This window comes from Schistosoma mansoni, chromosome 2, assembly GCF_000237925.1.
Source record: "Schistosoma mansoni strain Puerto Rico chromosome 2, complete genome".
Lineage (NCBI taxonomy): Eukaryota > Metazoa > Platyhelminthes > Trematoda > Strigeidida > Schistosomatidae > Schistosoma > Schistosoma mansoni.
Window position 1 is genome coordinate 19,919,122 of NC_031496.1, and position 17,083 is coordinate 19,936,204.

The 17,083-nt window shown below is 34.2% G+C and overlaps 1 protein-coding gene across 1 annotated transcript in view; it reads right to left on the reverse strand.

Annotated features, from left to right (window-relative positions):
- The window catches only part of Smp_147330 (putative atp-dependent RNA helicase), a gene marked incomplete at its 5' end in the record, with an annotated part of 56,595 nt that overhangs the window by 31,614 nt on the left and 7,898 nt on the right, over positions 1 to 17,083 (reverse strand). The window contains 6 exons of the mRNA XM_018796015.1: positions 2,732 to 3,041; positions 8,798 to 8,944; positions 9,992 to 10,172; positions 11,055 to 11,236; positions 12,576 to 12,761; positions 14,152 to 14,301. Coding sequence (XP_018650270.1) covers positions 2,732 to 3,041; positions 8,798 to 8,944; positions 9,992 to 10,172; positions 11,055 to 11,236; positions 12,576 to 12,761; positions 14,152 to 14,301 — 1,156 coding nt within the window. The remainder of the gene's footprint in view (positions 1 to 2,731; positions 3,042 to 8,797; positions 8,945 to 9,991; positions 10,173 to 11,054; positions 11,237 to 12,575; positions 12,762 to 14,151; positions 14,302 to 17,083) is intronic.

Here is a 17,083-nt window from a genome sequence, read left to right on the forward strand (position 1 = left end):
CATGAGCAAATTATCAATTTAGTTGCAATAATCATTTCAGAAATTAAATCAAACCAATCGTGTCGTAATAACAAAGATCGTTCAGAAAAAACATCAATTATACAAAGCGATAGTCAACTTATCGACTAATATACAACAACAGAGTACTTTAACATGAACTGAATTCATATAAGATAGAATTTATAAAACGTATATTCCGTTAAGATTTCCAGTTCCAATCTAACCTCATAATTATTTTAGAATTAATATGACAATTTTAGTCAAATCTTATATCTTAAATTAGTTTGCTGATGTTAGGATTACTCGATTACCGAATAGAATAATTAACTCAAAATACAGGGTATAAACTAATCTGTCAGTCAATGACCAGGTTGTAATCTTATATATAATTTTAGTAAATCTATATGTATATTTACACGCCTTATTCCAATAGAATATTCCGACACTCCTTAGATAAATATTAGGTCCAAAAATGAGAACCAAATATTTCATCTCTAATTATAAGTTGAAACGTAATTCCAACCCCGGATTGACTGTCACATTTATTAGATGATGTCATTTATGTTTATCCGAATCATAATATCTATGGCTTTTCTTTTGTAGAAATTCGATTCATTTGCTTCTTATCGTAGAATTAAATCTAACAAACGTAACTGCATGAAAGTGCATCGGAGTTGAAACTCGACTGACAAATACATAAAGTTAAGAGTCTGGATTTATCCACGGCTTGTGCTTACATTCTGCCTCAAGGCCAAATGACGGATGTAAAATTACACACACAACATTATTGGAGGAAGTTGATTGTGCTCTTATTCAATATCTCAGCCTACACATCCTTGTCTGGATCAGAAGGATAAATGTATGTATGGCAATGATCTGTGTACCTAGATATTCGTTGTGAATTATAGTTTCCTAGTTATTTTTGTCTTCTCACTCACACAGCTGCTTGAGAAAAAGTATGGGAAGTGTGTGCATTTAAATCGAATGTCGTAGATCGCAACAAGAGTTCACATAGAAAAGTTAGTAAAAACGTGGTTCCAAAATCAGTGACAAGGTAGTAAATAAATAAACGAAATATAATGATGATGTTGTTCTGACAAGTTATTGGTTTGAAGTTATAAAAATCACTGCTTCTATTTCAAGTTTAAGATATCTTCGTGAAAAATTCTAAAATGTACAATGCCCACATAAACTGTTATCTATTGGATGACCTTAAACATCAAGAGAGGATATGTAAAATTATAAACTATAACACAAGTAGGAAAAAAAATACAAGATTCTATTCGTTACACATTATTTTCATGAACTATAAATACGATAAGTTACTAGCATTTAACACAGTTTAGGTGTACACTGGAGAAAGTGTCAACTTTTCCACACACCTGATTGGCTTTTGCCTAATTGCGTCACTTAAGGTGTAGGAGAGATATCCGTCTACCGACCAGACGGCGGGTTTACTGTGAAGTAGTTCGCTTCATTCTACTTTTATGGGCGTGAAAAATGGTCATTAAAAATAGAGGATATTCGCAGGTTATCAGTATTCGATCAAGGTGTATTCAAAGCTGTCATATCGTGTGAACTCGTAATATGTATGAACGCGCAATTTAGGGAGGAGTGAATTTATTGATCGGACGCAAATGATACTTGAAATCGTACGAGCAGTCTTGAGTGCTATTCGGCCCTTCCTATCTGCCTAGCCCAGCCCGTTAAGTCCAGAACACAAATAACAGCCTCGGCAATATGAATCATTATTTACAAACATACTGGGTTTTTATACAAACCAAAGTAATCAATAAACTGATTATAACTCAAGAATCGTATGATAATAAATCAAAGATCAAAATAAAGCTAATGATAAGAGAAACACGAATATGAATAGTTTAGTTACGTAACAATTGTACAATAGGAAATAGGCATAATACATTGGTCGATAAATAGTCCTTAGAGTTACCATTCATAATTCACCAGGGGATATAACAAAAGCATTGTTCATGTATATTAGAACCACGGAGAAAGTAATGCCTGGGTTAGGAATAGGGTACTAGGTAAAAATGGCAAATCGATTGATGAGGTAGTAAATCTTAGTCAATTGAGGTGGTTGGAACATGTTACGTATCTCCAACCACTGCCTACATAGACCGGCGATGTTATCTAGTATAGCAGTAGGTTGGAAGAAAGCCAGGGGATGCCAAATCAAAACAAGGTATCAGTTCATGAAGTCACTGATAATTGGATTGAGTCATGTTAATACCTACAGACTACCTGGTTAGGGTCTGTGTTATTGTCGCAACGGTTAGAGACTTTGGGTAACATAACTTAAAATCTTTCACAATGGCGCAGATGCATCCATTCTTCATCTACACCCAAATCCTGAGATTTTAAATTCCTCATAACTTTTTTTGTTTTTAATTCACCAATCTATATTTTCTTTTCGAATCGTATCTTCGATGCCTAATCTTTTCTATTAAGATTGATACTTTTACTACCTCTACTATTGTGGGATTTGGCCTGACAATTTCATCTCTTTGTGCAAACGGGGTACGACAACTTGAATCGACGTGCATGCGTACAGGTTCTACGTCATGACTGACTGGAACATTAATAAAAAAGACCATTTGAATATCTGTTAACAATTATTTAACCATATGGTCAGAAATTAAATGAGGATATATAATTATTATCAACAACAAATAAATACAAAAAATAATAAATATTGTCAATTATACGTTACTAAGATAAACTACCTTAATCCATTCATCAAAAACATTGACCAATGTAAACGCATCTCCATGATCACTTTCATATTCAGCTAGTGCATCTATTCGACGCGTTTGTTCTGCTCCACTGAAAGCTGTATATGGTAATAATGGACACTGAATAGCCATACCAGCAGCTAAACTTAATACAGGATTAGTTAATCTTAATAATGATGCCATAATTAACATACGACCTATTGAAAATTCAACTGGTATATCAGATAATAATTGACCGAGTGGTGTAACTGTTAACACATTATTCTGTGGAATAATTGCACCATGTGACTAAAATGAGAAATTAAAATGAGACGAACATTAAAATTTGTTGATATTGTCTTCAATATTCTTGTATTTATCTAAACCCTCTGAACTAATCAGCATTTTTTTACACAAAGGTTTCTTATGTGGTTCTTAATAGAATCTTTCGGAAATGTAGGCTCTTAGGTTGATACACAATGATAATATTACAGTGATTCAAATATATGAAGCTGTGGAGTAAGAAATAAAATTAAAAGAGCATCTTGTATCCTACTGATATGTATTAAATTTTACTGATTGTTTATTCTAACGTAGAATCTGTAATTTAATGATCAATGTACTGAATAATCAATAGCTGAGTTATAAGTTCAAATCATATTTTACCTATATCAATCTGGATAACCGTTATATCTTAGTGAAGAGTAAATTACGGGTAACTTCTGAGCACTATTAATAGACTAATACCGTTCTTAAATTATGTTCAGTTTATTGATTTCTGTCTTCCATGTTCACAGCCACTTTTTGGCTTGATCTTGCGTAAATGTTATTTCCTATTTTATGATGTGATGCGGTTTGTTTGGCTGGTATATAAACCCAGTATGTTTGAAATAAATGATTCGCATAGTGGGAGCTGTTATTGGCGTTCTGGGATCAACTGGAAGGGTTGGGAGAGTAAAGGACTAATAAGGACGCTGCTAGGCTGCTCATACCGGTCGAACGTCATTGGTTTGGCACAGTACTAAGACTGAATAAGTCGCATTTCGATTGACGAGTAAATCATGTGGTAACTAGCGGCCTTAAAGTCACAACAATAACTCTACTTGATATTCTGTAACTAACGTTTCTAGCCTGTTTATTCTGTTTCGGTGCATGGTACTAAATACTGTACTTTTTCCTTTAACAAGTTCAACTTAACAAGATTAACTGATATTTTAATGGACAAAAATAGATAACACTATTTCCACTCTTTCACATTCGCTCAGATATATTGATAATATGTGTATTTATTGGAAGCGATCTCACAGGCTTCATTATAATAGTAATTTAATCAGCCAAAATGATAAAATATTAAGTTAGTATTTAGTATTGATCGTTTGTAGTCTTTTATGCAAAGTGCCAAATCCCCATGTCATCTAACATTGAGTTTGACGTTGCTAAAATATTTTCATATGGAACTGCAATTGGTTTATAAATTTGGTTCATAAGTTAAGATGAAAGATGTTAGTAATCTTAATTTGAAAAATAAGTATTGTGTAAAAATTCAAAATGGTCAACCAGTGTCAGTACGTGATTACCATAATGCATGGACTTCGCCCCCAAATGCCCTGGAACGGCCTCTCGAAATGCTCCCATATGGCCACGAATATACTGCCTCTGCCAGGGAAGTCTTACTCACTTCCTTCTAGTGGCGGGAGTGTTGTTTACGAAATTGAGAAGACGAAAGGCGAATGTCCGGAGCTTTAACCAGGTTGGTGGACGCGGAAGGTCCACCTGGGGGAGTTGGGAAACCCTGATTTCAAACCAATGGTGCACATGGGCTTTGGTACCCTGAAGGAACAAATGGCGTATGAACCAATTATTGGTGACCGGCTACCATGGGACTGCATTTCCTCACGATGCTCCACTGCCTTGTGGATCAGATCTTTAGCTCAAAGACTCGGGGTGTGGACCCCTAAGAAATCCACCTGCTTCGGTCTGGGCACCTGAGCAGCATTCCGGCCCACAGATAAATCAAGTGACTTGTGTGGCGCATATGTATCCGGTGCCTCTTTGTACCAATATTTATATGTTCAAATAAATAAATAAAATAAGTGGTGGAAAATTGATCCAAAAGAAGGTTTTGAACAGATGATAAACACGAGGAAATCACAATGTAAGTTAGCGAATCCCACAATAGCATGAAAATTAAACAAACAATAATCACATGCAATGTTTTAATATGAAAAAGGTGAAGGCCAAAATGAGATAAAGTAGATTATCTGTGGTATAGATGCATACAGAGTGATCGATTCTTTTGAACATCTAAGTCTCACAAGTGATTGATTAGTAACGGTCTGAAGAGCTCACTGGTAATGTCTATGACCGTACTAATGGGCGGTGTAGGTTTAATTCTCTACAAGGTCATTATTTTCCTTAAGATTGCAGATATGCCTTGCTGATCAGTGCTAATCCAACACGAAACCTGATGTGAACCGCAAAACAAGAAGCCTTAACAAATCACGGAAGCTATTTTTGGGGACGTTAATTCATTTAATTCAAAGCTTGTAAAACTGTAACATTTACTTTTGTCCCTAGCTTATCCTACAGATCATAAGCTTTCGTTTGATGTATAACTCATTGCCATAGCATTTTCTGTTCTAAAGCTAATGTCATTTAGACGTAATCTTTTGTACCCTATTTTCTACTATAATCCCCCAGTTTTGGACATAATTGTATTTTTCTGATTATTATACGTTGTGGTCAGCCTATTCATCTATTTATTCATGTAACTTTTCACCCTAATCTGAATTGGGAATTCGAGTGCTAGATCGGGGTTGGAATAAAGTGATTAGTGTTCCAGCTGTCTTTGTCTTCTCTCTCTCTCGCGCGCGCGTGCTTGCCAGCCAATCAGGGATAGGATAGTTTTCGTCTCTCTACCCCCACTTCGAACTCACGCATATTAGCCTCAAGGTTAAGCCAGTCAGCCTATCGTGTCAAGGTCTTAATCTACATTATACTCGGCACTAAGTGGGTAGACAGATTCAAGGACGTAACAAAACCTAATTAGAGAATTTCTGACTACTGAATTCAATTAGTTAAACAGTATAAAATCACTCAAAAAATGTAAATAAAACTCATCAGTGATATTCAAACGATGCTTTATTTCAAGGTGCTACTTTATTAATCAAGAGTTATTGATCCATTTTCAACTGTCAATCTCAAACAATCTTACGAAAATACTGGTAATATATACAAAAACCTGTTTAATATTTTCAATTACGGAGCCCCTAATCCTGCAACTATCGTATAAATAAATTTTGTTAACAAAATGAAGTCTCAATAGAGTTGTAAGTAACCTCACAGTGGTATATACTACATTAGATTGGTTCTAAACGAAGACTTATCTTGCCTGCTATACCCCAGTCGATATTTAGAATGATCTACACACACAGATGTCTTGACTATCTTCAACAGTATACTTTCATAGATGAAAGTGGTTACAATTCTTGTCGATCTTAGATTAGTAACTATTTATCGGATAATATGGAATATCTAAAATAATAGTGGATGATGATCACCGACTGACTTCGTTAGGATCTGATTAGCCTGTACCAAGTTCACGATGAAGGCCGAAAAGTTTAATATTCGGCATCACATCTATACCTCTAGCACTCATTTCTGGCAATGCTGACAATAAAACACAAACGATAATAAAATAAAAAGAGGCTTAAAAAGAATCGAAATTGTATGACACTGTGGTGTGGTCTACTTATATCCATATAAGTAGTATATGGTGTGGGTCAGACATAGAATGTATTTTGGCAGAAGACCGATGAGAAAAGAACGGAAATGAAGCGCAATCGTCTGGAAAATGCATGAGCAATGGAATAAGAGGAGACACAGTGAAGATTGAAACAATTGTTTGTTAATTTGCAAATTGACTGTTCATTGTTTGGTAATCAGAATTTACTGAGATAGTCTGTAATATTTGCTTAAATACATTCGATTGTTCCCAACTAGTGTTCTGTTCACTACAACACTAATGGTTCTTTTTAATAAAGGTGCTGTATGCTACTACACTGGGAGATATTACGTGAGAATTTAGTCAATCAGTCATAAACAACATAAAAAATCCGACACAAATGAGAATTGACGCAATTCACTATACCTTAACACTAGAACAATGAGAGGAAATCGATAAAATGAAAAGTAAGAGAGTCTAAATTATAGTAGTAATGGTGATGGTAAAGTAAACAAACAGAAGATATAGTTCTTGGAGAATGAATGAAATCGGAGAGTGTTGAGTGTGAAGTAGTGTCAAAATTAAAGATCCAGAGGAGGTTAAACAATGAATGTCTGTATCGCTTACTTATTTATTTATTTGAACACATAAATATTGGTACAAGGATGCACCAGACACATATGCGCTACACAAGGAGTGTGAGTAGTATATCCAGAAATCATTGTCATTTCATTTTAATTGTGTGAGGGCTATGATACTGCCCGAGTGCTCAGACCGAAGCAGGTGGATTTCTTAGGGGTCCACACCCCGAGTCTTTGAGCTAAAGATCTGATCCACAAGGCAGTGGAGCATCGTGAGGAAATGCAGTCCCATGGTAGCCGGTCACCAATAATTGGTTCATACGCCATTTGTTCCTTCAGGGTACCAAAGCCCATGTGCACCATTGGTTTGAAATCAGGGTTTCCCAACTCCCCCAGGTGGACCTTCCGCGTCCACCAACCTGGTTAAAGCTCCGGACATTCGCCTTTCGTCTTCTCAATTTCGTAAACAACACTCCCGCCACTAGAAGGAAGTGAGTAAGACTTCCCTGGCAGAGGCAGTATATTCGTGGCCATATGGGAGCATTTCGAGAGGCCGTTCCAGGGCATTTGGGGGCATCTGTATTGCTGTGTTGCACTTAAGGTCTCTAACCTAGATATCTGTATCTCCTCGGGCAGGTCAGTCTAACCATCGGTTTCAATAACTGACACGTCCTTCCAATCTAATCCTATTATAGCCAGCATAGGATGTCGGAGTAAGCACTAGTTGGTTCAGCTGATGAAGGCTTATAGCGTCACTAATTGTCTTACCACCTTTATCTCGTGTTATGTGTCTAACTTCGACATTATTCACTCGGTAGACCTGCTAAATAACAGTAAGGCTTTGAATATATCTATGATCGAATTATTAGCAACTTAAGCATATATTCTGCCTGAAGGAGACATGTTTCACATTGAAGTTGATACTGATGTGCAGTATACTTTGGTTTTTTAATATACAGTTGAACTTTTCTCCAGCCTAAGTTGGTAAGGCCAAACAAACTCCGTGTAAATGAGTAAAAACTTTACCAGCCGATGATTCACTTATATAGATAATTCTAGACAAATATATATATCGAACTCAGCTATTAGTTAATGAAAAGGATAGAATTCGACTCATTCATTTAGAACAAATAAAAACATCTGTTTAGCAGTCTTTGATTCTGAATGCCATGTCCAACTAATATTCATGTGTAGTACAGACCATGTAAAAAAACAGATAATTGATAGTGGCTACTTGTACAATTATAAACACACTTTATAACATTTAACAAATGGTCAGCAAGGTATACATGAAACTCAGTATTTCTCCTCTTAATGAGTTTTATAACCAGGATTCACAATTTCAAACACTGGGTAATTTATCAAATAGATTGCGGAGGTTCGATTAGCATCTGTTTTTTAATCACCGCTTTAACTCTTACAATTACAAGAGATATGTTGACCAGATGAAACTATTAACAAGCTACCAAACATTCTCTTAACTATCAAGTCTTACTGGATTCCCTGTAAACCGTTAACGTTAAAGGTAACAATCATATCAAAGTGGGACAGATCAAACAAACTACAACTAATGTTTTTAAAATTAAAAAATATAATGCGTGAATTCAGTAAGAATACATTACAATGAACTTTGAATGATATTTCAACGATTACGAATGGTATTGAAGAAATATTTTAATTAGAATCTTACTATGATAATTGCTAGGATAATTAATTTGGCTTATTATTGAATAAACTAATTACATAGAGATTAAGCATACCTTTAATATGTCAAGTGCTTCATCAATGCATTTCATTTCAGGTGGGTCAATGAAAGGGAATTTTTTGATATCTGGTAAACCCATGACCAACATCTGTAGAACAAGTGTTTCTAAAGGAACACGACGAATTTCCGGGGTACTAAATGCCTAAAAATAAAACAAATAGAGGACATAAGTGATACGAAATGTTAGTAATTTCTCCACAGCCTTTAAATACATGAAATATGATTGAAAACTTTCAGTAATGAAATTCAACTGGATTTGCGGTGAATTACTTTCAGCTGAATAACTCAAAATCAATTTTAGGTAACTGCCTTATATATTTTTAATTGTACGCATGGGGAGGCTACAATGCTGACTACTTGTTTGACTTACAGACTATCATCAATCTACGAATCCCAAGAAAATAAAAAGGGGGCAATACAACAGGAGCTTGACTTAGAAGTTATTTTAACAATACGAATTCAAAGTTATTAATTGAATTATAAGTGACCTTAACGTCCCGGAAACTTATAAAAGAAATATGAAGACGGTAATGTTTATGAGTTTGATCAATCAGATTAAAGAACATGAATGGATCCGTGTTTGAAATCTACGAAGTGTCCCAATCTCATAAACATATTTCGGTTCTTCCTCAACTTTTGTGTAGACTTACACATACCCTGACACTTAATTGTTGAATACGAAAAAACATCCCATAAATAACTAAAGTCATCAATCTATACCAAGCGTTGCAAAATAATCTAGGCTTTCACATCAGTATTTTGTTTAAAAGGGAGGTGAAATAAATGGGCAAGAATTAAGATTGATGCCCATGTCTTTGATGTGTGGGTGACTGAAGAAACTTGTATCCAGCAATCGCCTAAGTGTTAAATGATACGTATTCATGTTTACTTCGATGTTAATATCGTATGCATAAATGTATTATTTATTCCGAGGAAAAGCCTATTTCTCTGACAGCATTAATTTGCATTATCTAATGACTACTACTTTGTTAAACATTTTAACAACGCAAAACGTATTAGTTACAATGCTCTGAATTTAGTTATTCATGATAAGATATACAAAATTCACGAGAAAACGATAAGCAATTCGTTCCACAAACTGAAAGCTGTATACGTAGATCTCATATTATTATTTCGTGACACTACAAAATGGAATAAATCAAAGAAAATATCAGTTTGGTTCATTTACCTCAAAATTATCATAATCCTCTTGAGTATAGAAACGATAACAAACACCAGGACCTGTACGACCAGCACGGCCTTTACGTTGATTAGCGCTTGCTTTAGATATTGAAAATTCTTTTAAACAACGCATTCGTGCTTTAGAATCCCAACTCAATTCTTTGACTTTGCCGGAATCAGCTACAAATCTTTAAGGACGAAATTTGTGTTTGTTTAAAAAAAAGACAACAAAGAATCACACATATTAAGAGACGATTCAAATTCAAACTGAAAATAATGAGGATACTATATAATCTAAAAATGTAAAGTTTAGTTGGATGTTTCCGGTGGGTTATGTTTTCTGTGCTAAAATTAATTGATAATGACTTCTTGTGTATTTATGAAAGCTTCCTCAAAAATAAAACTCTTGGAATTCGATTCGCAGTTTATTCCCAGATCCTGGAAGATATAATAAATCTTTTGAAAGTGCAAACTCTTCGTATCAATAATTCAATGATTTGAAACCTCACAACTTGGGAACGTGCACACATGGAAAAATTTCCAAAACTTTAGTGTGGGCTTACTAGAAGTGAAATATTGGGTCGAGAGCTGTAATATGTTTGTCTCCAGTAATTAAGAGTAAAACACAAACATAACAGGCACTCCCTATAGATGAGAAACACATCAATCAATAGCATTAGTAAAGCTAACTGGATGACCATTTCATTTGTTCAGGGCTAAGTTCATAATTGGGAACTTGGGAGAGAAAAATTTTAACTACTTGGACCTCCAGCAACTCGATCCAGTCAATAATAGGTGACAATCGAAATGAATAATTTCTAAATAACTTAAGGGGAAGCCATCTCAGAAATAAATCAACCAGAGATAAACTGATAATACTTTCGAACACAAGAAAGAAAAAATGGTTATCCAATTGAGATCGTTTATATACGATAGATAGGATAGGATTTATTCAAGACTGATCTACTCATTTATGTTTCTAAAAAGTGGGCTGTCGAATAACATTTGCACAAATGATACGAGACAGAACAGTTTATAATAATTACCAGTTTTCAATATGTGAAACACACCTTATTCCATCTATAGTTAGAGAGGTTTCAGCGATATTTGTTGATAAAATACATTTACGTACACAGTCTGGAGCAACATGAAAGACTTTCTCTTGATCTGACGCAGATAATGCACTGTGTAGTGGTAAAATAATCCATCGTTTTGTTTCTTCAGCATATGCTTTAGCTGGTTCCATTATTGCCTTTCACAACAAAAAAGAAAGGAAGAAACAGAATGACGTTAGAACCGTGTTATTTTAAAGGAAAATAGCATAAATAAAATATTATCACAGTTTGGGTATTAGAAAAAGAAAGAGAAACAAAGATAAGAAAAAATGAGACGTTTTATGCACGGTTTTATGGGTCACATTATCGTTTCTAAAGTATTTTAAACTGCCAATAAAGTAATAAATAAATAATTTTTGGCTCAGTTGTACTAGATTAAGGATAGTATCTAAAAAAAAGCAAAAGATACTACGATGAACCTTGACCTCTAAATGAAAAGAACTTCAAAGTCATTAAAATGAGCAAAAATATTGATTGGAAAGGCACAGTTTATTTAACTACTTCTACATTCAATATAATGTCGACAAAGTCTAGCTTTTCCAAGTCAGAAACCTTACGCATAAAGTATCAATTTAGTTTTTTAGGCATTTAACCCGGTTATCATCTGCAAAATCATACATTACAGCATGAATTTTCAGAAATTTCACAGCTTTTATTACTTCACAATCTAATAACTTTACATTCCGTTTTAAACTACTTATAAGTATATAAGAACTCTCGTCTAAATTAGAACGAATAGTTTCACAGTATTTGAGCGCCGAGTTGATGTAAGACATTAAATAGGAATAATATATTTGTAAAATCTCAGCGAATGTTTCCTTATAAATTCACTGATAAGAGACAATATATAATGTGAATGTAATTTTCGCCTCTCACCTCTTACGTTTTTCTATACAATATATTATATGAACACTCATCACTTCACATCACAATATGTTATATGAACACTCATCACTTCACATCACATATCTCTTAAACATACCTAGTTTAGACTTTTTGTTAACATTGATTGGATGACCTATTCAGTGTATAATGAACTCGGAGAACCATGTACCTATTTATACTCGATAATTTTAATGTTTGATTATAATGCATTTAACCCGGTTATCATCTGCAAAATCATACATTACAGCATGAATTTTCAGAAATTTCACAGCTTTTATTACTTCACAATTATATTATTCCTATTTAATGTCCTACTTATAAGTAGTTCGTGTTCTTGTATACGTCAAACTTTGTGTGGCTTCCGAGCCAAACTAAAATAATCTCATAATAAGCATTGAGTTGGTGATAACAGGTCACTGGGATACTGATATGATGTTACCGACAGAATAAAAATGTGGATGACAACATGAATTTTCTATCTCATTAGTATTTGCTTCATATAAATTTTCATCAAATGGACAGCAGCTTTTAATCTGTCACCTGTAATTACACGAAAAATGAAATGAGAAGGTAAACAAAATAACAACTTACTTGAATATCAGCCATTCCAGATAAAAAGATCAAGAGATCGCCTCGTTCAGTAGCAGGATATGTTACGTCGATTCGTCTTAGTAAACGAATATACGGCGCAGGATCAATTCTGTCAGTTGTGTTGGCAATTTCAACTGGGCTAAGTGGAATGTAGTGCAAATCGATGGGGTAAAGACGTCCAGGAACCTATTAACAATTCATACTTAGTCATATACAAAGTTTTGTGAGCAAAATGTTATCACAGATACTTTGGTTAACAGACTAAAGGAATCAACATTGAATAATGAGCAAGGGAAATGATCCCGAATGGTCGTGTTAAGATATATAAAGTAAGGATAATATGGAGACAAGCCAGTTTAAAGTGAACAAAGAGGAGTCATATGTAAACAGAAAATGTTAACTGGAAAAACCTAAGATAAATGATTATAACTTGCAAGGAGATAACTTAATGAAAGAGGGTTCATTAGATTTTTTGAGATAGTAACTTAGTCTGCAGGAAAGAGCACTCACAAAGTTCTTTGTATGTAGAATAAAGATTCGAAAACGCATGAACTAAACGAATTCTTCATAGACATTTTCGGAAGATTCCTATGCTGAATGTTGTCTAAATGTGTAGCGTCCCAGTTTACGCATCATAAAGGATGGAATTTAGAAACACGACACCTAGCTTAGCAAAACACTTCTTAAAACTCACTGTGGAAACAATTACTTCTAAAATAAACGTAGAGATGAGATCGCCAGAAACCTTACGCTTACTTACAAGTTTAAAAACTCTAATTCTTCAAGAAAAAGACTAACTTCTTATTTCTTCCTAAAATCAGGCATATATTTTGTTGGGAACTTCTTCAGGAATCCGTCACACACTCAACACATCCCGAATAGAACTTTAAACAAGTCATTTCAGTAGTTTTTTTTCTCAACTAGATAGTTTAGTAACTAAAATACAAGTCAGAATCAGGCTTAACATGAAATTGAACTTCTTAGATCTCCATTAGACAATTCAACTTCATGTTCTAACAACTTTGAATTAAAATGACCAAAGTAAATTCCATTCGACCTCCTGAGAACATGAAGCCAAAAGTGTTACAAACAAGTAAATATAAATTCCAGTTCTAAACTTCCATACGAATATTACCCTAAACATAGATTCTAATATGGGAAGGAAACATCAATCACCAAACAATGCGGATAAGACATCATTCAACTATTGAAATCAGGGTTCAACGTTAGTTATAATGGTACAGTTGCATTCATTCTTCATATTTTTCTTCTTTTAAATCATGAATGGAGTGTCACTCCTTAAGTTTCACTCTCCTACCTATAGTATTTCCTCGTACTGTATTTCTCATATTTAGATCTTTCTTTTTTTTACATCTAATACAGGAAATTTTCTACGATGCGCACACCGCGCTGATATGAAGTATGACGACACGTATCGATACACATTCTTCCCAGGTCCTTTCATAACAATGAATGAACATCAAAACCACTAGTTTGCTCTACATAGATTTTCACTATTATTTCATTCTAAATTATTTTATACCATAAGTTTAATACGAAAGTAAAAGAAATTTACCTGTATAATTGGGCAATCATTGAAAAATTTAGCAAATGTGTTAACATTTATTGTAGCTGACATTAGAACTACACGAAGTTTTGGACGGACAACTATAAGACATTTAACAAGTCCTAATAAACAATCAGTTTGCCAGTGACGTTCATGTACCTGTTCAAGAAATAATAGTATTTCAGTATTATTACTGCTGTCATATATATATATATATATATATATATATATATATAACTTACATTAAACTAAGGAATACTAATAGTAAGAAAAAAAGGTACGTAGGACCTTTACTTAGTTTTCAATCGTTCTTATCATCAGATGATTGACAAAAACGGGAAATGAGAAAGTAAAGCTATATTTACTGTTTTAAGTCATATAATGATTAAGAAGAGTTAGGAAACGAGATGAATTAAGCGCAATACTGGCTAAAAAAACACCATAAGAAGAAAATAAGAGAAGACATAATCAGCTGTTAACACCATCATTTTTGAAATAAAGTTGTTCATCGAATCAAATATAAATGTAATGCCGGAAAGATACAAATACTAAGCCAATTTCAAATCGACCAAAAGTAGGAATTTTCTCCATTACAGATTAAATTTTTTGAGTATGGAGTTGTGGAGATTGTCGAGTTTCACTGAAATCATGGACCGATTAATGTTAGATTACTATCGAAAATCTGAACGCACTGGATGGCGATTTCGTTTTATCATGAGACTTTTCAGAAGTGTGCATCCACGATCCCGCACACGGGACTTGTAACTAGGATCTTTGATCCCGCGCGAACGCTTAAGCACTAAACCACTAACCCGGTATCCAACAGTGTTAATGTATAAATTCAGCCGTCTAGTGCTTTCAGATTTTCGATGGTCTAACATTGATCGGTTTATGATTTCAATAAAAACCAAATCTTATCGAGTCGGACTATTTATATTTAAATAATTAGATGAATCGTGGAAAAACACAATATGAAGTCCTTTGTCTTATTTATGAACCCTTCCAGACAGGCATATGGATTAGGGATAAGATTATGCGTTGCCGGATCGATATTTTTTTAAAAAGACAAGGCCTATTTGTGAGAATAATTATCTTAGATAACTTCATCACCGGGTTCTGAAGAAATGTCTTATATTGAGTCACGAAAAGTTAGGAATACGATTTCTCTACTCATTGGGATATAACAAAAAAATATATTTACTATTAACTTTCTACCTAAGGCTCAATTTATTTGAAACTATCAAGTTCAACCTTAGCATTGACATCTATAAACTTAGGCCCTACAGTTTTCAATCCATAATTATTGTATTCTAATGGCCAAAATTGGAAATACGGAAATAAGTTGTGAGCGAATTAGATGTTATACGCTAAATAGTGAATATTTACAGTGATTACAGATTAAATATGCCCAAAATATGTCACTCGTAAGTTTGAAAGGTCGTTCAAGATAGGAATAGGAAGATTGATACTAAACAGTACTTATATATGATAATGGATTAAAAATAATTAGCAAGCAAGTGAACTGGAGGTTTTACCTAGGCAGTACATATATAACAAGGCTATCACCAAAACCAAAACAACTGTCAGTTCCATTGTCAACATCATGAACTAATCCTAATTAAATAACCACCAGACGGCTATTTCATCCCAGCATGGGACTCCTCAGTAGTGTGCATCCACGAACCCAGCACTGTTAATCTCTCGCACGAACGCTTAACCATTATACTACTGAGCTGCAACCAATAGCTTACATATTTAACTTCAATCGACTAGTAATATAAATCAACCAACTTCAAACGTATTTGCTTAACTATAAAATAACTGTTCCCTCATTAGTTAACGTATATTCTATCTTTACGGCCATATTGAACTAGCCATTTTGTGGTTGTCTGTTTTGAGAGCTGACCGCTGTTGCTGAGTTTACCAGTATGAATGTGAGTTTCTTAACCAAAGCCACTTACTATAAACACTTGTAAATAAATCTCGCAGGAACCTAAGACAACTCTCTGAATCCAACTGACCTTGGGTGATTCATGCAAGTGATAATGATATGTGACCACTTAAAGAGACAAAGTGTATTGCGATGTGCAGTTATTTGAATTAGTGGTCACATTTAAAATTGATGAAAGAAGTCATCACTAAAACTAGACAATATGAAAACCAGTTACCATTAGATTTGAAGTAGTGCCACAATTAAACGTGGGGAACTGTGAAGAAATGATGTCCCACTAAACCAGACAAGTTTTGTACAGAAGGCAAATAATCTCACTCTTTTATTTTTAAAGTTGAGTTGACTACTGATTAAACAAAAAAGTAGTCAGAGTATTAATTGGGATTTCGTCTATAACCATTTGTTAGACTCAGATACACAAAAATCACCATGACTCTCAGAATTATCCATGTGTTAAAACTATACATTGAAGATAAACGGACCTCTCTTAAATATTTCATCGCGGTATACGTGAATTGGCCGTTGAAAGCTGAGAAATAAAACAGTTCAACAAAAGTTCTAATTCAAATGGAATACTTAATTTGAGTTAGACGATAACAATGTCAAGGTAGTTTGGTCAAAAATATTTTGAGAAATCCACCAATTATCGGATTTCGGTAAAAAACGCTAGACCAGGAGAAAAAGACAGTAGTATAGAGTGAAAGCTAACTCAATAAGGTACGATTTTCCTGTCGCTTTATTGTCATGTCTGGAGCAAAACAGTTACCTTATCGTCAAATTGATAATAAAAACAATATCAACCTCACTTAAAGAAAACGACTTGATGAATCGGCATGTTACTGTATGATTTTACTCTTTATAATACTTAGTGCGGAATGAAAGAGGGTAACTATGGTATTTTTAGAGAATAGAACAAACTAGTGTATGTAGTACGCCGAACAGTCTTGGTATTCATAACTTGCTTCGGATTTTCATGAAGAAATTTTAGAT